We start from the raw sequence: 25,628 nt of genomic DNA, 5'->3' as shown, positions 1-25,628 counted from the left end.
TGTGACAGGAGCACAGGGTAAAAAAGGGGTGATATGACGTCATTTTGCAGTCTGGTTATGGGGAAGCTTGAGCAGTGGGAAATTAATATATTTTTTTTTTTTTTAGGGGGGGAGGGGGGGGGCAAATGTGTCACCCATCCAGTAGGACCAGAGCTGAAGAGTAACGTGTAGAGATGAATTGCTGTGTTGGGGTCTGAGTCACTCAATGTGCGTTCAACAGCAAAAACAGCCAGAGCAGCAGTCTGGTTCAGAGCTGGTGGGGGCCGGAGCGAGCGAGTGAGAGAGAGGGGGGAGAGAAGGACGCAGTGTGGGCGGGTTAAGAAACGCCGAGAGGGAGGGGACGCCAGCGTAATATTCCCATCGTTTTTTCTCCCTCCGTAGAGCCGAAAAAACAAGGGCATCCATCGGTCTCTTAATCTTCCTCACATCTCATCACCGAGTCTTAACGCCAGGCTGAAATATATCATTTCTCGAGGCGCTGTGTTAAGAGTACCTAGTGTCTCCTTCCTACCTGGTGGTTTGTTTTCAGCCTGCGGGGGATTGCCGAGCCGAGCGGCAGGGGCGTGAGAGGCGGATGCTGCGAGCGTAGAGGCTGGGTACCAACCAGGAGCATCACCGCACTCATCACGGTAATGTCAAATCTGCAGGTTCCTGCTTCAGCTAACCTACATTTCTGCGACACCTCTCTAGTATTAAGCTCACAATATGGCTACAGGCAGTCACGGAACCCGGGCTGGTAATGTGTGTCAAGACCAGCCTGTAATGTAAAACGGCTGATTATTGTCGCATAGCATGTTTCTCAGCTCTTGGATGTACGTGTAGCCTGAACAACGTGCACATATATGGAGTATCCTGTTCCTCTTTTTTGATGTAATCTACAGTATTTGTCCTGCAGCCGATCAAGGACTGCAGCAATGGAAACACGTAGAGGCTTGTTATGTCAGTGAGAGCTGTAAAAAAAAATCCTCCCCAAGGACTCATTTTTCAGTTGTGGTCACTGCCACAAGACATCAGCTGTATTAGTTTTAACTGACAAACCACACTTAAAACATGGGAAAACACCCGCACAGCCGCATGCAAAGCCTATTTCTAGTGACACTGGCATACACACACTCAGGACCAGGTATGTGCATGCTCCATAGGCTATATTCTAGGCTCTGAAACTGCAAGACTGATTTTGAGGACTGTCCAAAATCAGCATTTTGGGGAAACACTTGTGGTTTGTTGGTTTTTTTGTACTGATTCAAACTAAGTTCATTTTGAAGGGTCAGTCTCACCAATGTAGGCCTCTAAAGGTTACATACATGACACATGAGTGCAGTGTGTTTTATTGTACAAACACAGCAAGGTATTAACAAAACAACCTCTGTGTACCATTTGATAGGTCTGCCTGTCTTTTTTTCTCTCTCTCTGTCTTGTTACTGTACCTGTCTCTTCCAGTGCTGATGAGTTGTTGATGCATGTACTGTATCCCCCCCTTCCCTCACTCCACCCCGTTGCCCCCTCTACTTTTCCTTTCCTCCCTCAGATGGACAGAATGAATTTTCTCTCCTTCTTCCTCCTTTGCTTGACTTCGGTTGCCAATGGCAACAAAGGTCAGTTCCTCATGCATTTGACTGTTAATTGTGAAGTGTTGAGATGAACCTTATGATTGCCATGGGAGAACGCAGACCTGTCAAGGTGCTCGGGCAAGGCCATGCCTGTTTTGCCCTGAAATGCTCCTGACGAGTTTATTGCTATCCCTCATGTGTGTAATTACTAGATATAGCTCCAGCATTTTAAACTACATACATATATGTTTATACATTTTGTGTTTCGTGTTCGTGACCCAGTGTGCATGTGCCTGTTTCGCCAGTGCCGTGACTCTGGGAAGGTGATAAATCTGTTTCCTCCTCTGTAGCAGATTTATCATCCTGGATAACCATGGCTCTGATTCAGCTTCATTGTTCCAATGATTATCATGCTGGGGGAAGGCGAATGAAACAGACAGCGTGGAGGGAGAATGTCAGAGAAGGAGGTAGAGGAGAGTGATGCAGGGAAGACGAGATTGAAGGAGAGATGGAGTGTCAGAGAAACACAGAGAGAGGGGGGAGATAGAGAGACGGGGGAGATGTTAGGAGAGACACAGGAGAAGGAGCTGTGACAGGAGAGGACGTGGCCGAAAAGACACTGGCTGATAAGCAGGGAGGAGGAGGTGGTACGTGAGATCAGGTGACACGAGGGAAAAAGAAAAGCGCAAGATAATGGTGTGTGTGTGTGTGTGTGTGTGTGTGTGTGTGTGTGTGTGTGTGTGTGTGTGTGTGTGTGACCGACGAGGAGGGGCGGGGGAGTGTTGTGGGGCGATAGAGTGACACAGAGAGGAAGAGTGCCAGGAGAGACAGGGAGAGATGGAATGGGATGCCTCTCAATCTGTAATCCTGGATGTAATCCACGGGCCTGATGCTCAGATTAATGCTATATAGCAGAGCGGGGGGGGGGGGGGGGGGGGGGGGGGGGGGGGGGGGGGGGGGGGATCAGTTGTGGGGAGACAGAGAAGGAGATAGATGACCAAAAAAGAGACATGGCAGAGGACTGTGGAAATAGAGGAGCAGCAGTGGGTAGAGATGTCAGGCTGGACCTTGAGAGGAGAGGATGAATACTTTGAGTATTGAACCTCAGTACTTTTTATGAAACAAACTATATGTCCAAAACACAGAGTATCACAAACTGTCTGGCGTGGAAAGCTTGGTCAGATTTGCGCTCTTTATTTATTCTGTGATCAGATATTTCCTTATTTAAATCGTTTCAGACTATTCAGGCAGAGTTCTCGTGTTTGGACATCTAAGATCATTTGAGAGTTTTAGCTTCTTTTGTTGAATTAAAAATGTGTTTTGTAACAGTAGCATGAGCTGCAACCAACAATAATTGTCTTTATTTAAAATCTGCCATTTACTTTCTTTATTAATCATTTGGTGTATGAAAAGACAAAAAATGGGGGGAAAGAGCCAAGTTAATATCCTCAAATTGTTTTTTTTGTTTGACCAACAGTATAAAACCCAGAGATGTTTAGACTTTATTATTATTATTAAGATGAATGAAAGCAGCAAATAGGGAATGTTGGATATTGTGCTTAAAAAATTACATAACAGTTACTCAGTTATCAAAGTAGTCTATTTTTTTAATCGATCAGTTTAATTAATCATCTTATAGTTTCAGATGGAAAAGTAGCAATACCTCAAGTCCTGCATTCAAAATCTTACTTAGAAGTACATATATCAGCAAGATTTGATCAAGAGCACCTTAATGTTTTGGCTTGAACAAGTACTAATCAGGTAGCAGACTAGTATATTACATTATTCGATTATTATTATTGATGCATTACTTGCCAAGCAGCAGTTGTGATATAGCTGGTTGACCTCATAGTAACTAGTAGCTATGTCTGTCAAATAAATTAGTACAAAGTACAATGTAATAGTAGCTTCTACCACTGAGAAAATACATATTTATAGTCTCCAGTGAGGTATCAAAAAAAGTATTGTATTGGGTCTATAATCTAAAACATTTCAAACGATACCCAGCCCTCTTCAGTCTTTGAAGAGAGAGAGATCAGAATCAGAACCAGCAGCGTTTTCCTCTGTTGACTCTCTTCTCACAGACAAGACGGCAAAATTAGTTCCAGTCAGATTTTCTGGAAAATTCACTGTGTAGACAACAAAGCAACTGCTAAACACAAGTCTTGTGCCTCTGTCTAATTTCAAACTCGCTTGAGCGTTCAGAGATTGAGGACAACAGAGGGGAGGCACTCCGGCTTTTGTTTTTGCTCTTTGCTGGTGTGTAAAATCGTCATCCTTCTGGCTCATTAACTTGGCCTTTGATCATTCAGCACAGAACATCCAGCACAGGGTTGAATAATTAATTCGCAATTAAAGGTTAAATTCACAGTAAACCTCAGGCATTTGATTCTGGCGCGGCTGTTTTTTTAGTGCATCATTGTGCAGCGCTTGTGGCAGGCCAGTTTGGCTGATTGATATGAGCAATATACCCCTCTGTGTGCGATGAGGTGAAATCTGACTGTCTTTAATTATACTGCCAACCAGGGAGGTGTGCAGAGTGGCACTTGACATGAACAAGTGAAGGAGATCTATATGGAGAAAAGAAGAAAGAGGGGAAATCTGTGAGGGTGCGAATGTGATTAAACTGTCTTTGTGGTCACACGCACGCATACATTGTGTATCTTTCCACTCATGCACACTCACGCCATGTCCTTGCCCATAATGGAGTGTTAAAAATAGGCACATTGGTTTCTTCTAATTGCTCCATTTAACCTAAAGCCTCTTTGGTCTCTTCTCTGTGCCATTCAGCCAATAAGCACAAGCCATGGATCGAGACAGAGTACCAGGGGATTGTCATGGAGAACGACAACACCGTGCTACTCAATCCCCCTCTCTTTGCCCTGGACAAAGATGCTCCACTACACTACGCTGGTAACACCAACAAACAACACACAGCATGGAAGAGTATAGGATGGCAAATAAATGCTCAAAAATATTTGAACTTTTCCCTGAATTTGCTTGAACATCCACAGAACTGGCAACTGTGAAAAATAGGTCAAATCAAGTGCTCGCCTAGCCAAATTATAAAATGAAATGATCTCACCAGGCCTTGCTTGAGCTTTAATAATAACCATTTTTATAGAGAGAAGTTGGGAGCTATCTGACCGCTGTCATTTGCAGCAATATTTCCCAATAGTGAGTCTAAATATTAAAGGCAATGTATTCAGTCACAGAGTCCACTATTTTTAGACCATCATAGTGTAATTCAACCCTTCATCTCAGAAGCCGTCGGCAGCTCTCTGCCTCTGCAGCCTGATGAAATAAGGTTATCGTGTTTGCACTCGGAGTCCTGGAAATAACCGTGTTCAGTCAAATTATAATAGATCAACTAGAATTACTTGAGCGCTCCATGAAATTTATTGGGCTTGTGTCAAGAAGAAGAGAAAATTGGCTGTTTGAGCAAGAACCTTCCGTACCTTCAGCTTATGTCCGCCAGGGAAGATCTGCTGCTATAATAAGGGTTTTATTTTGAGTCTGCGCTGCACTCTATTTTATTCTTATAATGATTTCTTATTACATTACATTTATTCATTTAGCTGACACTTTTACAATTGCTATATGTGTCAAAGTCGCATGCCTCTGGAGCAATTAGGGGTTAAGTGTCTTGCTCAGGGACACATTGGTAGACATGTCACAGTGGGGAATCAAACCGGGGTCTCTCACACTGAAAGCGTGTGTCTTATCCACAGCCCCATCGCCACCGCTTATGTAAGATAAAGTGCCACTTAAAGGAAGGAATCCTTCAGATCTGTGTTCATCTGATATTCTGAAAGGATGATGTGACTTTAAATCTACTGAATATTAGGATCAGCTACTTCAAAAATGACAGATGCAAGTATGTTTCCCTTCTCAGGGTGGTTCACTTCTTATTTGTTTTGTCCCTATTGATACTGTATGGCCACTTAGAGTGTGGACATTTAGAATGGGCTGTGGGCTGATTCGATTCTTGATTATATTAATGAAAACATTTGTAGTTTATACGTATAGCACTTTTCAAATCAAAATGAGCTTCACAGAAAAAATGGGAAGAAATATATTACAATTACACAAATGACTTGGACAGTAAAAGAAAAAAAAGTCAGAGTGCACGGAAAGACTACTTAATACAGAAATTTGATTTTTTAGTTGACATTTAAAGGAATCACTGAGGTAGCAAGATGAATTTTTAAGACGAAGGCTTTTCTGTGTGTGGGGACGCTGACAGGACACACTTCATCTCCTTTATTTTTGAGTCTAGACTGCAGAGTTTTGTAGGAGGATGTAAGGTTGAGTACAGCTATGTAAGGGCACTCACAAATGTATACTGGAGCCAGACCTTTAAAATTGATGATTAAAACCTAAAATCATCTATTCTGATATCAACTGGAAGCCAATGCAGAGATTGTTAATTGGGGGTTATGTCATCTTATTTGCTAAGATCTAAGGCTGCAGCATTCTGTATAAGCTGTGAGCAGGTTTTGCTACTCAAGTAGCTAAAAGTGAGGGTTACATTAATCAATTTGAAAGAAAATAAAAGCATTGATAACTATCTCCAAATTAGAGAATGATGAAAAATAAATTGATGTTTTTAAACAAAAGGAAAATGATAAACTTATAATATTGTACTGATATTTCAGACTATTTATATAAAAAAATACAATATGAGTAAACTTGGATTCATAGTGTCTATAATTTAATACAGTTTAAGTTATTTCCCTCCCTCACACCGCTTCCTTCCCCTTTCCTAGGTGAAATCTGTGGCTTCCGGGTACACAATGGCCCCTCGGGTTCAGGTTCAGTCCAGTTCGAAGCGGTGGTCCTGGACCGCTCCACTGGCGAGGGTCTGGTCCGGTCCAAGGAGCCGCTGGACTGTGAGAGCCAGCGAGAGCACAGCTTCACCATCCAGGCCTACGACTGCGGAGAGGGACCTGACGGAGTCAACAGCAAGAAGTCCCACAAGTTAGTCCACTCTTTAAATAGATTTTTTTAACGGGTTTTAAAAGTAATTACAGTCACTTTGTGAGGTTCCTCTGGCTGTGCGCAGTAAAGACCATCCAGCCATTTTTCTGCTTCCTGTTGTTACAATAATCCATCTCTCTCTGCTTGTGTTTTGCTTCCCACTCCTCCTTCCCTCAGGGCCACAGTGCATGTTCGTGTAAACGACGTCAATGAGTTCTCCCCCGTGTTCGTTGAGCGTCGCTACGAGGCTTCAGTCCCAGAAGGGCGTCTGTTTGACCGAATCGTGCGTGTGGAGGCTCTGGATGCTGACTGCTCCCCGCAGTACAGCCAGATTTGCTTCTATGACATCATCACTCCCAATGTGCCCTTCGCTATTGACAATGATGGTGAGATATGTTTTATCTTGTAGCATTAAATCAACGGGTGTTGGACTCGCAGACCTATTAATATTTGGCATTCTCTGCTATTGAAATACAATATTCCCACCAGTCACCTTATTTTTTTCCTTTCAGTCTGTCCGTGTTATCAGCTTTATGTGGCCTTTGTTGCAAGTAGAATTGCTAAATTCAATATCCAGTTCAGTATTCAACTCATAAACTCTGGATGTCCTCAATACATGATAAAACAGACACCAGACACTGTTGAGTTTTTGATGTCTGCATAGCGACAGAGTGAAAAGAATCACAGGTGCTTCCTCTCACAGGTAAAAAGACGCTAAAATAGACTTTGCGTGGGCGGACTATTGTTCTGTCTCTGCATAAACATTGCAGAAGCTGTTCGGTTTAATATATCATCCTTTTGTTCCCGGCTGCTCGTAGATTCCCTAAATTCTCCTTTGTTAGTCGTTATTGTATCAATTGACTGCTTGGGTGGGAGATCAATTGTAATGTGACACAGCAACTGAGGAGGACCCTGTTTCAGTATGACTCTGCGGAATTGTCTTGGACTTGGAGGGTTTCGCAGAGGATGAGCAGCTCCTTTCTTTTTTGGGGGTCAGACTGGTACAGCAGCACAGAGACCTTTTGTTCCAACCTTGTTCTGAAGCTGCAGGCTTGTCTTTGTCTATTTTATTTTTTCCTTCCTTTGTCTTTTCTGCTGCTACCACTATCTCTTTCATCCCTCTTGCCATGTCACAACGTCTTACCTGTTGTTTGACAGCTGGCATGCTGGCAGCGCTGTCACTCTATCACAGTTTCTCGCTGTTGCCTTTATCTCTTAAAACAGGAAAAAAAAGCCTTCACTTTTCATTCTGTTCTGTGCAATTTATCTTCTTCTGTTTTTGTTTTTTTCTCTTTCTATTTCTGAATGTGCACTGTTAATGTGGACGTGCAGTGACAGAAGCTTTATCAATGAGTATTCGTTCGTGCTGGGCTTTCATTTATGCAGTCTTGTTTTTGATGACTAACCCTATCTATTTCCATTTCCTTTTTTATTCTATGTTTGATTATTTCTGGTCTTTTCTTTCTTCACCTCTCCGTCTCCTAGGTAACATTAAGAACACAGAGCCACTGGATTCGAAGCATCAGCGCGTTTACACCTTCTGGGTGACCGCCTTTGACTGTGGAAAGAACCGTGCTCAGGCTGATGCCCAGGTTGTTGTCACGGTCAAGCCGTCCTGCAAACCTGGCTGGATCGGTAATAAATGTCACAGATTGCTCTCTTTCTGGTATGGTTGTCATCCGTTGATAAATCTCTGCAAGGCTTCAGAGATGTTTTAGTTGTTCAATCTGTTGCTTTTTGGTTAAAACTATCACTTTTATCTGGAGGGTGCGTGGGCTGCCACTCCGATGAATCACCTTTGCATGTGTATATCAGGAGCTGAGTTATAAAGAGGTAGAGCGGAAGTTAAGTAATATCAAGGGAAGGCAATTAACTAAACTGTGACAATATATTTATAGAATCACACACACTGCTACACTTTCCCTGACATTAAATTCCTCTACAGGATGAGCAAGCACAGTTTATGACAACCTCTCTGATTTGTGGCTCTGGCATGTTTCATTTTTATTTATCTATATCTATACACTGCAGTGCAATTTCACATTTTAAAAGTTTCCAGTAACCAAAGTTACCAAATATATTGACTAATAGAGAGACCTCAGTTGAGAATTGCATGCATGTTGAGAGGGAGGGAAAATTAAGGGTCAGTATGAAATTGAGTTTCATTACAGGACTCCACTTCTTTATTAGTTTGGAGCTGTGTGCATGTTTGCTCCTTCTCATAAAGTTCCCATACTTTTTGAGCCCAGGTGTTATATGACATGAGGGTCAGGTCGTGATTGGCAAGTTATATGACATTTATTTCAGGATGGACCAAGCGTGTGGAGTATACACCTGGGTCAGGTAGCATCCCGCTGTTCCCCAGCCTGCATCTGGAGACCTGCGAAGAGACCGTGTGGAACATCCAGGCCACCGTGGAGCTCCAGACCGGCCACATTGGGAAGGGCTGTGACCGAGACAGTTACTCTGACAGATCTGTGCGACGACTGTGTGGTGGGTTCTTGTTTACACCTACAAAAACAAACGTGAAAATTCAGGAGGGCAGGATCCTTTTTTACTTATATACTCTCTCTCTCTTTGTTTCAGGTGCTGTCAGGGGTGAAGTAGACCTCCTCCCACCTCCGTCTCCTGCTGCCAACTGGACCTCAGCTCTGCCCACTCTCCCCTCTTCTGATTCATCTCTGGTCTTCTCCTTCAACGGATCCAACCATGTTGCTGTGGTGCCCGATTCGGTTGTCTCAGCTTTGTCAGGTGACCACTTCACCCTGCAGCTGTGGATGCGAAGGGGTGGCGCCAATATCCAGGCTGCCACCACTCAGACCAGAGGAAATCGCAAGGAGGAGGAGATAATTGTGTGCAGCACTGTCAAGAACGGTGAGTTACATCGTGGAGTTGTGGTTTTAATAGCATTTGAAGTAGTTTTGAGAGTGTTGTCTTTTTCATTTAAATATCAACCCCCCCCCCCAGAAGGTTACTCAAATCCCCATGACTGCAGGGAAAATTACAGCAGGGCATAAAACCAAGAAGTAAAGTAGTTTACAGCTTCAACTGCTACTATCAAGGTGCTCTTGAGAGAGACACTTAAACCCAGCTGTTCCACTTGAGCAACCAAGTGGACAGCAGAAGAACAGTAAAACAGTGTAACTGTGCCAGGCAGAATATTGTGTGTATCATGTGAATACTTTCAACTTTGTAGGTTGCCCTGCTAAAAAGCAGCATGTTCAGGAAACCTTCACTCTGTAAAAACAGCAATAAAATTAATATATATATATATAATAAGCTCAATGCACATTTTTCTTTCTTTCTGTGGTTATTCTCTGAAGAAATGCCTGGCAACTTTAATTATTACACTGGCCCACCAATTATATTCTATTCCTCTGCTCTGTGTCTGCTCTACAGATGACTCCTTCTCACACTATTCCCTCTCTGTCCACGGCTGCCGCCTATCTCTCTTCTACTGGCCCGACGTCTCAGCCGCACGGCCCGTCAAGTTCTTGTGGAAATTGGAGCAGGTACTGGGGGAACTGCGACTCTTAGCTTTGATCTTCTCGCTTGCACCGTTTCTTCTGTATTTACATCTTGGAATTAAACTGAAAAGGAGGAAATGCAATAGTTAAAGATGCCACTATTTTACAAAAACACCCATCTTCTAGTAATACATTACAACATTAGCTACAAGTGGATGTAGATCTTCGCTTCTTACATGAATTATATGAATCATGATTCTCAGCATCATATTCATGTGAAGTGGTGCACGCATCAGAATACATGAGGAAGAGAAACTTGTGTGTAAAATGATTCTTTTGAATGTTGATCAAGTGGCAAAGGTACATACTGTACCTTCATGCATGTGAGTATGTGTGGTTTGGCATGGGGGATGAGGGGTGAGGCGTCTGTTTTGACTGAAGCCACTGGTCCCAGACAGATTGAAGCAGCATGGATTAAAGGATGCTGAGCTGATACAGAGAAGATTTGTCAAATCCCTCTGTCTGAACCACAATATCTTATTACCCCGGCCTTTCTTTTCTGACCCTCTGTCTGTATAATTCCCTTGTATTTATTATTTGTTTTCCTTCTGATGTCACCATTTCTGTAATGTGTGAAGGTATTTAGGTGGTGGAATGTAACTAAGTATATTTACTAAGTACTTTTTAAGGTGTATTTCCATTTTACTAAACTTTATAGTTCAACTCCACTACATGTCAGTACTACTTTTGTACTTTTTACTCTGTTTATCTGACATCTTTAGTTACTTTTCAGATTTTACATAAGAAACATGATGTTTATAAAATACAATACAATAGTGACTCCGAACCTTTTTGAATGTGAACTGAAAAAAACAGTGTCTTGATCGTTGTTGCATTTCAGATGATTATATTTTAGTTTCCACCAAAGAGACATTCAGTGGGGAAAAAATAAAATGATCCAATAATTCACAAAGGAAGGACAGATTAAGACATATCCAAAAAGGAATGCAAACATCCTTTTTGGATATGTCTTAATTTGTGCTTTTCTTATTTCCTGCCCCATTAATCCTCTCACGACCCCCTCAGATTTACTGTGTAACCTTAAGTTGGGACCACAAGACTAAACTACCTGACTGTACATAAAGTAGTTAAAACTAGCTCCTAGACCAGCTACAACAATAACAACGTTAACAATAATGCAATACGGTATATAATATTGCATCAATCTCTGGAGCCATTCTGCAGAACGAGTACTTTTACATTGATATTTTAGGTCCATTTTACTGCTAATACGTGTCTACTTTTACTTAACTAGGATTATGAATTTATATGAATGAGTATTTTTACTTTGTTGTATTAGCACTTTTACTTATGTCAAAGATCTGAATGCTTTTTATCCCCCCTGTAAGATATATCAGATGTTTCCTTTGTTCAGGCTCATGTTGACGCCATGTTATCTCCCTCCAACAGGTGTGTGACAGCGAGTGGCATCATCTTTCACTCAGTGTCCAGTTCCCCTCGGTGACCCTGTATGTCGATGGTGTGACCTTCGACCCCGCCCTCATCCATGACAATGGAGCCATCCCCAACCCTGCCCCCCGCCAGAGAATGTTCATCGGCGCCTGCTGGGGTAAGATGCTGAAATTTATGCGCAGTGAATTTCAGATTAGTGATGGATTTTGACAGAAATCTATGCAAGCAGAGAGTAAGGAATCCAGTTGTTTTATTTTTTTACAGAAATGCTATGAGCAACAATTGTGCAGTTTGCATTCCCCCATCGCTGAAATGTCATTTAAATAACACATCACCTTGATAACAGGCTGCCATTTCTGACTTAAGCACCAGCAACCTACGAACCCTCACAAGACATCTTAAGACAATCCGCCAAGACATTTTGCCTCGCACCGTTCACCCCCTCATTTCACTCAGTTATAATATGGTTGACGCATTTTGTCTTTGTGGGCTAATAATATAACTGACTTATCAATTATTCAGAGCAGCGGAACAATACGGGTGCCAAACCACTATTAGCCACTTGCACCCGAACTGCTGGTTAAACTGGAAAACTCTGGCTGCCAATTAGCAGGGAAGCACACACCCACATTCACAGTTTTACACTATCATTCACAGTGGAAGCCGCTCTGCTGCCTGCTTGGCAACAGCTGCTGCTAGATAATGAGGAGATGGTGCATTTTTAAATATCATCTGCAGTCTTCTTGCTTTCATTTTCTCACTCAAGCCTTATTTATTTATTTAATTTTTTCATTCTTAATGTCAATCTCTGGCACCTCCACCATCTTTCTCTCACTTTCTTTTTATACCCTAATACATTGAAGTATTTTTCTCAGTGTGCCTTATTGTGTTTCTCCTTTTCTATTCCCCTTTCCCCTCACTGGTTTTCCCTGCAGAGCCTGAAGAAAAGCAGAAGGAGATACTTAACAACACCATCCCTGAGGGTAAAGACTCAGGTGACCAGCCCTGTTTTCACTATGTTGTCAGAGAACATCCAAGATGTCATTTTGCTGTGTCATTGTTGTTGTATTATTTATGCGCATATTAGATTATAAATGTGGGGTTCATACTGGACTGTCTCTGGTCTTCAGTGAAGTATGTGGGCGGCTACCATGGCCTGTTGTCCGGGGTGACGGTGCGTCCCGGCAGCGTGGAGCCTCACAGCGTGGTCGAGTGTCTGTACGCCTGCAGGGAGGGCCTGGACTTTGGAGACCTGGAGACTCTGGGCTCTGGCATGAAGGTAATGCCTTAGAGAATTGTAGACTGTAGGAATACTCAGAGAGTCCCTTTTAAGATATGTAATGAGCTAGTGTCTCAGAAACACATCCCCACAGAAACACTACTCCTCTCCAGTACACAATGCTTTATTCACCAAATGTTTCCAGCCGTCATGTAACCAACATTTTTCTAGAATGAAATTTAGAAAATGTAGTGTTTGCTTTTAGAGGATACATAAATAAAACCATCTTGCAAAAATGCTACAAAATAGAATATGCATAATGGATAAATAAGTCAATATTTGAATCCAAAGCAAATTTTCTTTTAACGTCAACATTTTTCAAGCTTAATATTATGTATTCAAATTCCTCTCATTTCACAATACATACAGATGACCCGACCCAATTTCAAAGTCAGTCTTTGGTTGACTTTACCACAACCACTGAGTTGAGATCTATGAGTTCTAGCTCATTAGTTAACATTCTCAGGTTACAATGACCAATTAAGACATCTAAAACATCCCCCTGGTAAGGAAAACCTCTGTAAATTGAAATCTTAATGTTGGTCCATTACTGGAAATAGCTTTTTTGTAATTATTATTATTTGTTTTTGAAATTGAAACAGTTTTGCCAGAAGGGATGTCATAATCTAATTTGCCTTCAATTTGTTTCATTTGTATTCATGTTCCTTAATTGAAGTTGTCACACTTGCTGTTCATGGTAAAGGTTTTGAAAGTAGGAGGTGGGCCTCCCCATGGGGGCTTCAGACATTTTCAGGGGAGGCTCAGTGAATAGAAATTAAAAATATATATCATATATCAGAGATACAGTAGTTTCCACTTTCCCGGAGTCAGAAACTAATAATTGCCTGAGGACAGACCTTTTTTATGTATTTGGTATAGTCTTAAGTTATGTCAAACAGTAATATTAGGCTATTTTGGCTCAATTGCAGAATTATGATTCTATAGGCATCTAGGAATTCAGCAAAACTAAGCAAGTAAACTAAGCTGATATGAGGGGGGCCTTTTTCCAAACTTTGTCTGAGGGGAAATGCACAGTCCTAGACTTTGAAAACCTCTGGTTTATGGGTTATAGATTAAAGAATAGTTTCACAATTTGTCAAGTCTCAACAGGAGGAATTTATTACAGCAAGCAAAACCTTTTTCAGTCTTCATATGGGGACATGACTATTGTTTTAAGACAGACATTAAAGAACCTATCCTTTGCATTGCCAACTTGTTGTTATGTTGTGTTTCTACCCTCCTACGCATAGTTTGGTGTGTTTGAGGCATTTACACTCAAAATGTATACATTTTTGTTCAATGTAATAATCGTGGCAGTTATTCATACTGTGTGTAACGGGTCAAAAAGTAAAATGACTGATAATACTTTTATATTGAATTAGATTAAAGAAGATTAACCCTCTCAAAAGCTTCCCGTTTCTTTTTCATTCATACAGGTTGGATTCCCAAAAACTGTAAAGTGTCCAATTCTGTCTTTTGTGATTTTTTTAATTCTGTAAATGAATTTGAATGTTTCAAGCTTCTCCTTTGACCTTGCAGGTTCATGTGAACCCCAGCCAGTCGGTGTTAGTACTGGAGGGAGACGACATTGAGAGCTTTAACCGTGCAGTGCAGCAGGTCACCTACAGAAACTCTCTACGCTTTGCCACTCCTGGAGTCCGACCACTGAAACTTACCACCTCTCTCAGGTACAAAAATACAAAAACACACACAAACATACATGAATGGATGGAGACTATTTTCACAATTGTGGATGGACGTCAACAACAATACAGATAAAAATCTTTCATAAAAGAGTTAGAGATACTGATTTCTCCACAAACAGTGGGGGCGCCATGTGCAAAGGCTGAGTCCTTGCCGCAACGGCCCGGGTTTGAGTCCGATCCACGGCCCTATGCTGCATGTCACCCTCCAGGCCAGAATGTAATACAACTGCAAGACTGAATCAATGTAACTAGCTATAGTCATATGTCCTTTGATTGGAAGTAATTCTGTATAATGCAGGAAAAGAACTGAAGCAGTATAAGAGGAGGCAGACTGAAGGAAAGTGATGTGACAAATGTACATTTTCACCCTGGAAATCTCTGAATATCACAAAAAGGATACATCAGACACTTGCTAACAGTTTAGCAGAGTATACGAGAGTCTGTCTGTAGCAGCCAAATTAAATGTCACTGTCTGGAGTCTGCTGCTGCTGCGTACTCCTTTGACATTGAACTCATCAAACATGGACCTTGCCTCTGCTGTGATAAGGACTGTTGTGGCATGAAAGAGATTATTATAGAGAAAATATGTCAAAGCAAGAGATAACAAGGAATATCTTATCTCTTTGTTCGCTCAGCCACCAAGTAACGTTTGCTTTGACAGTAAACCACAGATTAAAAATAAAGAGCCATTTCTATCCTGACAGGACAAGGCTGAATCCCTGGTTCAGTGTGCATCAAACTGAATCAGCTGGCTGTGAAAATAAAAACACAAACTTGTTTCCGGGTCAGTGCCTCAACCATGCGTAACAACTGCAAACTGGCTCTCTGGCTTTAGCACTCACTTTTAGCTGATGAAATATTAATTCACCTTGGGAAGTACAGTCCAGCGCATATACGATGTGGCATATTGTGTATTTATACAAAAACTAGCTGCCTGCTGACAAATCAAATCTCATCAAACTCTCAGGCTGTGCAGATAGTCCTATACTGTCTTTTGGAGCTGTTTTTTTTATTGCATGTTTATAAGATTAGAATGATTACTAGGCCACAAGTCGGTGCTGGAGTTTATTTTTTTCCACCAACTGTTTTTAAGATCCCAGTGATTCAAGGTCATGAACAGATTTTTGTGCCCCCTTGGTTTCTGCTCAAGTGTACCAGAGTTTTTTTTTCTCCTCTGGCGTGTTTTATTGCGTATGTGAAGATTAGACTGATTTGAGGCCAGGAGTTACCCAGATGGCTGAACAGCAGGCCCTTCTGGAGAGGCCGATGGAAGCAGCTGCTCACTCGGATAGTGGAAATGTAACACACACATACACACACCCACACCCACACACTGCTAAATCCCCTTTCAAATATGATTCTGAATTATAGTGCAGATGAATAAATATATGTAAGCAGCCTGTCATCAATCTGATTTGCTCGCCCTTTCTGGCAGGAAAATTTAATTTGTAACAGCAGAGCTACTGTGGTTTGACAGTTGCTATTTTCAATGTTTCAACAGGCCAATGTTAACCACAGTCATGGTGGAATTAGGGAACTAGATTGAGAAAAACTTGCACTGGATTTAGACATTTTTGTACACGATCATGTTGCCAACTTTCTTAACATCTCTCAGTCACAGTGTTGCTTTGAGAGCAAGACTAAGAGTCTGCAGCCATGCTAGTGGTGCTCTGAGTTAAAGGCTTACAACAGCATGTTAACATGCTTACAGTGAAAACAAGAGAGATCAAAATATTGGAAAAATTCTATTTTTGACCTGATGATGGCGCTAAATAAAAAGTTAAAGGGGAACTGCACCAGTTTTAGACATCAAAGTCTGCTTACACGTCTTGGGCATTGCCACAGCATAAGTAAAAAAAGTCGTACAAAGCAGCCCAGGTTAAATCCAGGCCCTTTGCTGCATGACATCCCCTTTCTCTCTCTCTCCCCCCTGTCTTTCCTGTATCTCTCTATTGTGACTATCAAATGTAACAAATGTTATAGAATTGCAAGGCTAAATTGGTGCAGTAATCCTTTAAAGGGATCACTGAAGTTTTATAATTAACTCTGAGGGGGGCTCTATAATGTCTGTACCAATTCTCATCCATCCATCTGAGATATTAAAAACAAAAATGTCCAAAGGTGGTGCTAGAGCAAAGTCAGTAGGATTTATCATCTGGGCACCATGAATGTTTATACATGGCAATCCATCCAGTAGTTGCAGAGATATGTTAGTCTGGACCAATGTGGTGGATTGGTAAGTCATACACTGTAGACAGCTGAGGTATCTAACCAATGATATTTATGACATCTTTTTTTTAATCTCTTTCTCTTTCTGATAACACACGCCTCCTCCCTTCCAGATGTTTCAACGAGGAGAGCTGCCTGTCCCTCAAGCAGCTGGAAGGATACCTGGTGGTTCTCCAGCCTGATGCCCCTCAGATCTCTCTGTCTGGTGTCGGCCCTCATCTGGCTCGACCTGCCCCTGAGTTTGAAGGTCCTCGTGGTGTCCCCCTTTTCCCTGAGCTCCGGATAGTGTGTTCCTTGTCTCATGCTGTCAACACGGCTGCACAGGGGATGGAGGGTGGAGGTGAATCACACATAAAATAAACCAAATGCGATTGAAAGGAGGAGGTTTTAAATATTTATGTTTTTTTTTTAGCACATAGCCCCTGGTTACTACTTGTTTATCAATCTGTATATGGAAATTAAGAGACCATATATGGTCTTTGTTTCTTAAGTTGAGGTAATAATGTTGTCATTTATCCCCTTTTCACCGCCTTAGCTCTGATGTCCGATGCAGTGGCTCACACTTTGGATGGCTGTGAGGTCCAACCACTGGGGGAGGAGTTAAACCCGGAGAGGGAGGAGCTTCTTGTGGACATGGATGTTGTGCGAGAGAGGGGACTGGAAATCATCAATACCACTGCTTATATTGCCATCACAGGTAGGCTACTGTGCATGAAGACATTTGGCATATTACAAAACTGTCATAGAAAACCATTTTTTTCTTTTCTGTCATTGACAAGTTAGGCAGCAATAATAATAGTGAGTTACCACATAAACAACATGAAACAGATACCAAAAAATGTTGTAAGAGCCATTTTGGCATATATGTCATGCAGAATTTCTTTTTGTTTTTGATATTGTGTTTTTGTACCTGTTGATTGGGTGGGTTAGTAATTTCGCTGCGCATGGGCAGTAGGAAAAAAGTAACACGGGAGAAGGGAGGAGAGATCTGCAAGAGTTTTTGACTTTATGTCTTGGCCTTGGACTTTGTCATGAAAACGGCCACGACAAATGTGTCAGTCATCTGACTTAAATAGTCAGTTTGTGTCTCTCTTTTTTAAAGCCCCTGAAGTATTTCTTTATAACATTATATATTCACAACTAAATGAACAACAACAAAGTTAAGAGTTAACTATCACAATCACAAGCTCTATCTGGACTGTAATATCACCTGCTTTATCAGGGGATATCACATATTCATGTGTGTCTCGCCCAGTTAAAAACAGTTAAAAAAAAATAAAATTAAGATATTTTTCCATTTTGAATACCAAAACAGTTTGGACTTTGGCAGAAAATTCTGTGTTCATAGAAGACTCCATATCTCACTGTAAGACGCATCCTTAGAAAATAGGTTTTCAGGGCCTTTAAAACTTCTACGCTCAGTTCTTAAAATATAATAGATTCCTCCCTAACCTAAAAATTAGTCATCCAAGTCATCCATCACATAAAGCCAGCCCCAGCTGTCAATAAGTAGCTGCAGACTACTTTTCTCTCCTTCTCAGTTATCGTCTCAGTATTGACTGCCTGTCTTCTTTCTTCTTCTGTCCTCTTTTATTTCTGCGCTCCCTCCAGGTGCTGAATCCATCTCTGTGTACGAGGATGTCCTTCGCTCAGTCCGCTACCGACTGGCTAAAGGCTCAGCCCGCTTTGAGAGGCGGTTCCGCCTGTCCTGCTCTGAGATGAATGGCAGATACACCAGCAATGAGTTGACACTGGAGGTGAGAGGAAACATCATTCACATAACACCTCTGGTACTCGCATGAACATAAACATATAAAGAAATGAGCATGGAAGTTCAGTCTTGAAAGCTAGAAACCAGACCTTAGGTTCGTAACATATTTTTTTTGTTGTGTACGGAGACATATGAATTTTTGTGAGGCACCAGCATAGTTTGGTTTTAGCCACATAGGCGGTGAGGTAATTTTTCTTCTTCTCCTTTCTTCAGGTAAACTTCCTCCACTCTCTGGACAGTCTGTACCACCCATCCCATTTGCTGGCATCCCAGCAGCAATTTCTCCATCCATCTCACCATGCTGGGGAGCTGAGTGGACACACCCTCCCCAATCCACACCGCAACTCAGGTGACATTTCTCTCTCATCAGCTTTACCTGTACTGTAACATTTATTATTACAGCACCTTTCTAGAACAGATGTCACAAAGTGCTTCACAATAAAAGACAAAATAATTATGGTCATAATATGTGTGTGTGATACAGTCACAATTTAAGAGTGATGGATAAGGGAAACAGCGAAAAATATCTTTAAAAAAGAGCTATGAATAAAAGTAATAAATAAAATAGAAGTGAAAATAAGACTAAACAAAGGCGAGTCCTATGTCTTGAGCTGCGTTTACAGTAGTTCATAGATGTTAAAGGTCCCTGTGGAGTCTTAAACCCTAAGTAACTGTTTTTCTATGAGCAGCCAGGTGATGTGATACACAGTCCTACCAATGGTGTCACACAATAGAATGTTGCAATGCACCATTAAAGACAGGTGAGTCTTTGAAGATATGGATAAACATGGATGTAAACTATGCTGGATTTAAAAACTGGTTTTGCAAAGGTTTTATGACGAAAGAAATATACACGTTGACTTTTGGTGAATAACACTGAATGTAACATTTGTTTGTTTACATGAAAACTCCACAGGGCCCCTATTAGTCCAAAGGGAGATAAATTTAAAAGTATAGGAGCCACAGCCTCAAAGGCATGGGAACAACCATGCTTTGCTTCATCAAAAGACCCACTGGTGAGAAACGGCTGCAGCAGAACTATAATGCATGCAGGTGACTGACTCTGCGGTTGGTTTGACTGTGCGTTAAACCAGCTGTATTGCTTTTAATATTAACAACGTCACAAGAATGTGCAATGGTGATTTTCTGGCTGGCAGTCTCTGTGAGCGGGTAGACAGGTGGCATGAGCGGAAAAACCTTAAATGTGGGGTGGATTCTCATAGTGAGGGGAACTTTAGTCTACCGGCAGATGGTTTAATGATGCGTTCAATCTCAAAGGATCCAAAGAACTGGGGAGAGAGTTTCTTGGAATCTGTCTTTAACGGAAGATTGTTAGAGGAAAGCCAAACTTTCTGACCTGGTTTGTACTCCAGGGCCGGAATTCGGTGGCGATCTGTGATGCGGAGATTGTTCTCTGTCAAGCAGAGCAGAGCTGCCTTGGTGCCCCCCCCCCAACGTCAAAGATGGTGCTGGACTGAGGGAACTGTGTGCTTATTCTCCTTAGAGGGAAACAGAAGTGGATGATAGCCAATGAAGGCCTTGAATGGGGACACACCTGTGGCAGATCTGGTCTAGGAGTTGTGAGCATATTTGACCCTTGCTTGGCCATTGGTCTGGGAATGGAAACCAGAGGAAAGGCTTACAGTTTCATGCAGAGACTGACAAAACTCTTTCCATACCTGGGACACAAACTAAGGACCTCTGTTGGAGATGATATCCAAGGGAATGCCATGAAGGTGGAAAACATGGTGGATGAGGCGGTCCAAAGTCTCCCAAGCTGTGGGAAGTTTAGATAAACCAGTAATAAAGTCAAGGGCTGGGCACTAGGGAGCAAGCACAGGTAGCTGACCAACAGAAGTCTTGCCTCGGGCACAGACAGTACTAAAGAGGACCTGAGAATGAACAGAGTCAGGAACAAACAGTCAGTTAGCTGTGTCAGGCTGGGTATGGGCCTCTCTTACCACACACTCGATCTCCCAGGAGACAGCTTTAACGACACAGGTAGATGGAAGAATGGTGTCCGTACCAGAGGCTTTCTTCTGGGAGAGATATTGCGTCAGGCTGACTTTCCTTGAACCTGTTGTGTAGGTGAGAGAGAGGTTAAAACGACCAAAAAACAATGCACCTGAGGGCACCTGCATCAAATACCAAAGTTTTGGCAGGCTTTCTCAAAGCGTCGGCATTTGACTCCCTGGGATGAGACCAGGTTCAAGTAAACTACAGTGCCTGTGTTCATTGTAATGAAAGAATGTGTCACCCAGTGCAATGTTGTGGCTCACTCATGTGTTTTTTATAATTGTTGGACAACAATGGAGCTTCATCAGGCTTTGGAAACATAGACAATACTTCACCATCACCAGACCTATCATTTGAATCTGTATTATTTTAATACACATTGTCATCATTGTGTTGTTGTTTTTACAGTGGTGCCAGGAGCCGCCACCGTCATCATAATGGTGTGTGTGGGTTTCCTGGTTGTTATGGTGATCCTTGGTGTTTTCCGAATTCGGTCCATCCATCGCCGTGGTGAAGGTGCCAGGGGCGGGGCTAAGGAGGGCAGCAGCCAATGGGACGACTCTGCCCTCACCATCATCGTCAACCCTATGGAGGTAAAAACCAATAAGGTTATTGATGAATGTTGAATTATGTGATCGTTATAAATGACTGCACCTGTTAAGCTCCTGTTTCCATTCACACATGGCTCTTTCCCTCAGTCCTATGAGTCTCGCATGGGCATCTCTGCTGACATGGAGGGGGAGGGGGAGGAGGATGAGGAGGTAGCCGAGTCACCTGACGATGCCAGCGACGACCAACGAATTATCATCAAGAAGGAGGGGAGGGACGGCAACGCCCGTCGTTACTGAACCACATGTGTCGCTGCAACTGTTCTCATGGAAACCACAAACCGGCTCACCAGTCACACACTCCAACACTTTTAATATCAACGACTGCTGACACCACTAGTATAAGGAATGTATGCTTACAAACACTACGCACAACACAGTCACTGTAATACTCTTGACACTCAATGCCATATGTGACCTATAGCCAACAACAGGCTGTTGTTCTCCACTTAAATGTTCAATGGCACAATGTATACAGTTAATGTAATTTAACCGCCTGAGCAAAACCCACCAATATTGTATGTGGTGCACCAGTTCTAAATCACAAGATGGTAATGTGTCTGTATAGTGTAATACTGGTTGAATGAGACTCATTTTGTTTTAAAAAAACAGATTGTATTGTATCTTTTGTTATTGAACACAGAATGAAATCTTTACAAAGTGAAAACTGGAACAATCCGCAACATGCCGGACTTGAATAGATCTGTAGGCAAAGACACAAAGCCTTCATCCCTACATGTCTCTGCATTCCCTTGTTAGACTGACTCGAGAAGTCTGTGCACAAGCTCTTTTCTCCCTCTTTGCATCCTCTCTCAACACATTCCTCAACCACTGTTAACCACAGAGTGAAGACAGTGAGGTCAGACATTACGGTCACTCTCCAACTTATTTATAAAAACTAAAAAAACGCTACACCTGCAGGTGATTTTGTGACTGCTTCAGCTCCCGACAATATTTTATGTGGTGCTGATGATGAGATGAGAAGATTTAGGGACTATCAACCATAAACCTCATCCTTTACACAAGATGGTAGTTTCAGAAAACTGTCACTAAATGACAAAACATCACCATCCACAGTAAAACTGGTGCAACCTGACCTCTGACCCCCTCCCACAGTGACCGCTGGAATGTCTAACTCACTCACTCACTGCACATTGCATTTACAATAACTGCGAGACGTCACATGCAATCGCACACAAACACATATACACACTCCATTGTGCTACCCCTGCTGTTTCCAGAATGTCAGCTCAGCTTGGGCAGTATTGATTGTATTGATTGTAATGAATTTTCTGTACATACAATGATGAATATTATGATATTATTGTTATTACTATTATTATTGCAGCCACTCTTTTTCTGCCAACTTTGAAAAGGGAGCAAGTTATTAATTTCCTTTTTTTCTTCCATTTGAGTAATCACCTTTACAGCATCAAAAAACAGTATAATAATAATAATAATAATAATAGTAGTAGTGATAAGGATGATAATCCCTGGCTTGATGAGTGTCTCTTAATTTGTGTGTAATATTGTTGTAATTAAAAGAACCTGTCAATATCTAAATCACATAAAAAGGAGGGCACATTGTTGTGATACTTAGATAAGTCTCACTTATTTCATCTCTCACGCTTCCAGGTAGTTTTTTTTCTTATTTTCTTCTTTTTTCACTCCATGCAATATCTTTGGTTCAATGAATGTACAACCGTATGCTTCTCTTCACCTTTTGCCTCTGCTCCCACTGCCTTTTTCCTACACCTCTCCCTCTGTGTCTCTTGCTGTCTGTCTGTGTAGCCTATCAATGTGCAGTGCTAAACCTGTCAGTAATAAAAAGCCTGTCGTTTTTGAGTGTGATCTTAAGAAGGAATAAACATTGCATTGATTAATAACTTATATTATTACTATGTTACTATTGGAACATTACCTGTAATTATTGATACAATGATGACAAGGATTATGCTGACTAACTGTTATTGCAAACTGTCAGAAAACATTACAAAATTCATAATAAAAACACGATATGACGTCTTCACGAGAGAGTTTTCTTGTTAGAGTGGGGTTCTCACTGAAATAACATTGTAATGTTGTAAAAAGCGTTTGGAAAGTGAGTTCATCTATGAAAAGTAACCTAGAAGAATCACATCTTTTTAAAAGTGTACAATAGATTTTCTTATGATTAGGACTAAAGCCAATTTCATTCTAATGTCATAAAACATTAAAACCATGCGGTTTATGCTAGTCTACAACATACACTAAAACAAGACATTCCCCATGCACAGCAACAACAGTCAGGTGCTGGTAGGTCACAGGAATAGGCTATGAAAAATCCAAAACAAGCTACGCACACTGAAATGACTTTACCTCATTTATTGTGAGAAGGCGTTTTGCCTACGGCTTCTTCAGGTTCACACTGTGAAATTACAAAAAACACTCACAGGTGTGCTAAATAGACACTGTGTAGGTCACATAACCAGTAAATTCCAATTTTTTTCTATTACATTTTTCTCATGTTTTTACATTTTTATACAAACAATATCTTACTATAAACTAAAAATACTATATATATAAAATACTATATGTAAACAGCAGAAATATGATTATGATCAAAATATATGTACAACATACAGAAGTCACAAGAATCACATACTTTCACATAAGGAACTCTTTTAGTGGATGGACAGAGGTAGGACCTACAGGTTGTCTGCCCTAAGGTAGTTAAGAGTTCCTTATATGAAAGTATGTGAGTCTTGTGAATTATGCATGCTGGATATAATTTTTAATTTTAATCATATTTCTGTGAATGTTTTTTGTAATTTCACTGTGTGATCCTGAAGAAACCATAGACGAAACGTGTTGCTCACAGTAAATATAGAAAAGTAATTTCAGTGTGCGGTAGCTTGTTGTTGTTTGATTATACATATACAGTATTTGTACAGTAAGCCTACATAGAGTATCAAACTACCATACGCTGGTGGAGTGCAACTAAGTACATTTAATGAAGTACTGCACCTGTTACATTTTAGGTACTTTACTGGAATATTTCCAATGTATGCTACTTTCTACATCTACTTGCATTTCAGTAAGAAATATTGTGCTTTACTCTACTTACCTCATCTGACAGCTGGAGTAACTAGGTACATAGAAAACATAATATTCTTATAAAATATAAAACACTGTTTTAGACTATGAAACCAACAGTACAGTTGAAACCAGAAGTGTACATACACTATATAAAAAGACACATGCTTTTTTCCCCCTCACTGTCTGACATGAAATCAGACAATCACTTTTCCTGGTTTATGGCCGTTAGGATTACCAAAATTATTTATATTTACTAAATGCCAGAATGATGGACCATTTTATTTATTTATTTTTTTTTTTACTTTCGTCAAAGTCAGAAGTTTACATACATTTCATTAGTATTTGGTACCATTGCCTTTAAACTGTATGACTTGGGTCAAACATTTTGGATATCCTTCCACAAGCTTCTCACAATAGTTGGCAGGAATTTTGGCCCATTCCTCCTGGCAGAACTGGTGTAACTGAGCCACGTTTGTAGGCCGCCTTGCTCGCACATGCCTTTTCAGCTCTGCCCATAAATTTTCAATAGGATTGAGATCAGGGCTTTGTGATGGCCACTGCAAGACATTGATTTTATCCTTAAGCCACTTTGTAACCAGTTTGGCAGTATGCTTCGGGTCATTGTCCATTTGGAAAACCCATTAGCCCCCAAGGTTTAACTTCCTGGCTGATGTCTTGAGATTATGCTTCAGTATTTCCTCATGATGCTATCTATTTTGTGAAGTACACCAGTCCCTCCTGCAGCAAAACAACCCCACAACATGATGCTGCCACCTCCGTATTTCACAGTTGGGATGGTGCTCTCAGGCTTGCAAGCTTCCCCGTTTTTCCTCCAAACGTATAACGAGGGTCATTATGGCCAAGCATTTTGATTTTAGTTTTGTCAGACCACAGGACATGTCTCCAAAAATTAAGGTCTTTGTCACTGTGTGCATTTGCAAACTGTAATCTGGCTTTTTTATGCTTCTTTTGGAGTAATGGCTTCTTCCTGGCAGAGTGACCTTTTGCCCATGTCGGTATAGTATTCATTTCACTGTGGATAATTACACACTCTTACCAGCTTCAGCCAGCATCCTCACAAGGTCTTTTGATTTTGTTCTTGGGTTGATATGCACATTTCGGACCAAAGCACGTTCATCTCTGGGACACAGAACCCGTCTCCTTCCTGTGCGGTATGATGGCTGGACATTCCCATGGTTTTTATACTTGCTTATAATTGTTTGAACAGATGAACGTGGCACCTTCAGACATCTGGAAATTGCACCCAAGGATGAACCAGACTTGTCCAAATCCACAATTCTCTACCTGATATCTTGGCTGATTTCTTTTGACTTTCCCATGATGTTACACAAAGAAGCAGTGTGTTTCAGGTGTGCCTTAAAAAACATCAACAGGTGTGTCTAATTAACTCAAATGTTGTCACTAAACCTATCAGAAGCTTCCAAAGACATGACATCATCATCCGGGATTT

General features: G+C 41.3%; 1 protein-coding gene across 3 annotated transcripts; it reads left to right on the top strand.

Annotated features, from left to right (window-relative positions):
- Positions 1-362: 362 nt before the first annotated feature.
- On the top strand, positions 363-23,106 carry clstn3 (calsyntenin 3). Of its 3 annotated transcripts, XM_046044579.1 has the most exons (19): positions 363-629; positions 1,529-1,595; positions 4,341-4,463; positions 6,320-6,530; positions 6,708-6,916; positions 8,016-8,165; positions 8,838-9,023; positions 9,117-9,404; positions 9,930-10,042; positions 11,468-11,627; positions 12,406-12,465; positions 12,601-12,749; positions 14,289-14,437; positions 16,798-17,024; positions 17,220-17,381; positions 18,296-18,441; positions 18,669-18,804; positions 20,880-21,064; positions 21,170-23,106. In XM_046044579.1, the coding sequence occupies exons 2-19, from the start codon at positions 1,529-1,531 to the stop codon at positions 21,317-21,319; spliced, it is 2,871 nt and encodes a 956-aa protein (XP_045900535.1). In that variant the 5' UTR covers positions 363-629; the 3' UTR covers positions 21,320-23,106. The 3 variants fall into 3 exon arrangements, with proteins under 3 accessions (XP_045900535.1, XP_045900534.1, XP_045900533.1); XM_046044578.1 differs by lacking the exon at positions 363-629 and having other exon boundaries at positions 1,417-1,595; positions 12,406-12,453; XM_046044577.1 differs by lacking the exon at positions 363-629 and having other exon boundaries at positions 1,417-1,595.
- The last annotated feature ends 2,522 nt before the right edge of the window (positions 23,107-25,628 follow it).

The sequence above is a fragment of the Micropterus dolomieu genome, linkage group LG03, assembly GCF_021292245.1.
Source record: "Micropterus dolomieu isolate WLL.071019.BEF.003 ecotype Adirondacks linkage group LG03, ASM2129224v1, whole genome shotgun sequence".
Classification (NCBI taxonomy): domain Eukaryota; kingdom Metazoa; phylum Chordata; class Actinopteri; order Centrarchiformes; family Centrarchidae; genus Micropterus; species Micropterus dolomieu.
This window is presented reverse-complemented; position numbering and strand designations above follow the sequence as displayed.

Bases quoted from the DNA above. Each gene is read 5' to 3' on its own strand.
- clstn3 (XM_046044577.1), top strand. From the start codon at position 1,457: ATGCATGTACTGTATCCCCCCCTTCCCTCACTCCACCCCGTTGCCCCC. The intron at 8,166-8,837 runs GTAATAAATGTC...CATTTATTTCAG, and splicing joins CTGCAAACCTGGCTGGATCG to GATGGACCAAGCGTGTGGAG. The intron at 18,805-20,879 runs GTGACATTTCTC...TTGTTTTTACAG, and splicing joins CAATCCACACCGCAACTCAG to TGGTGCCAGGAGCCGCCACC.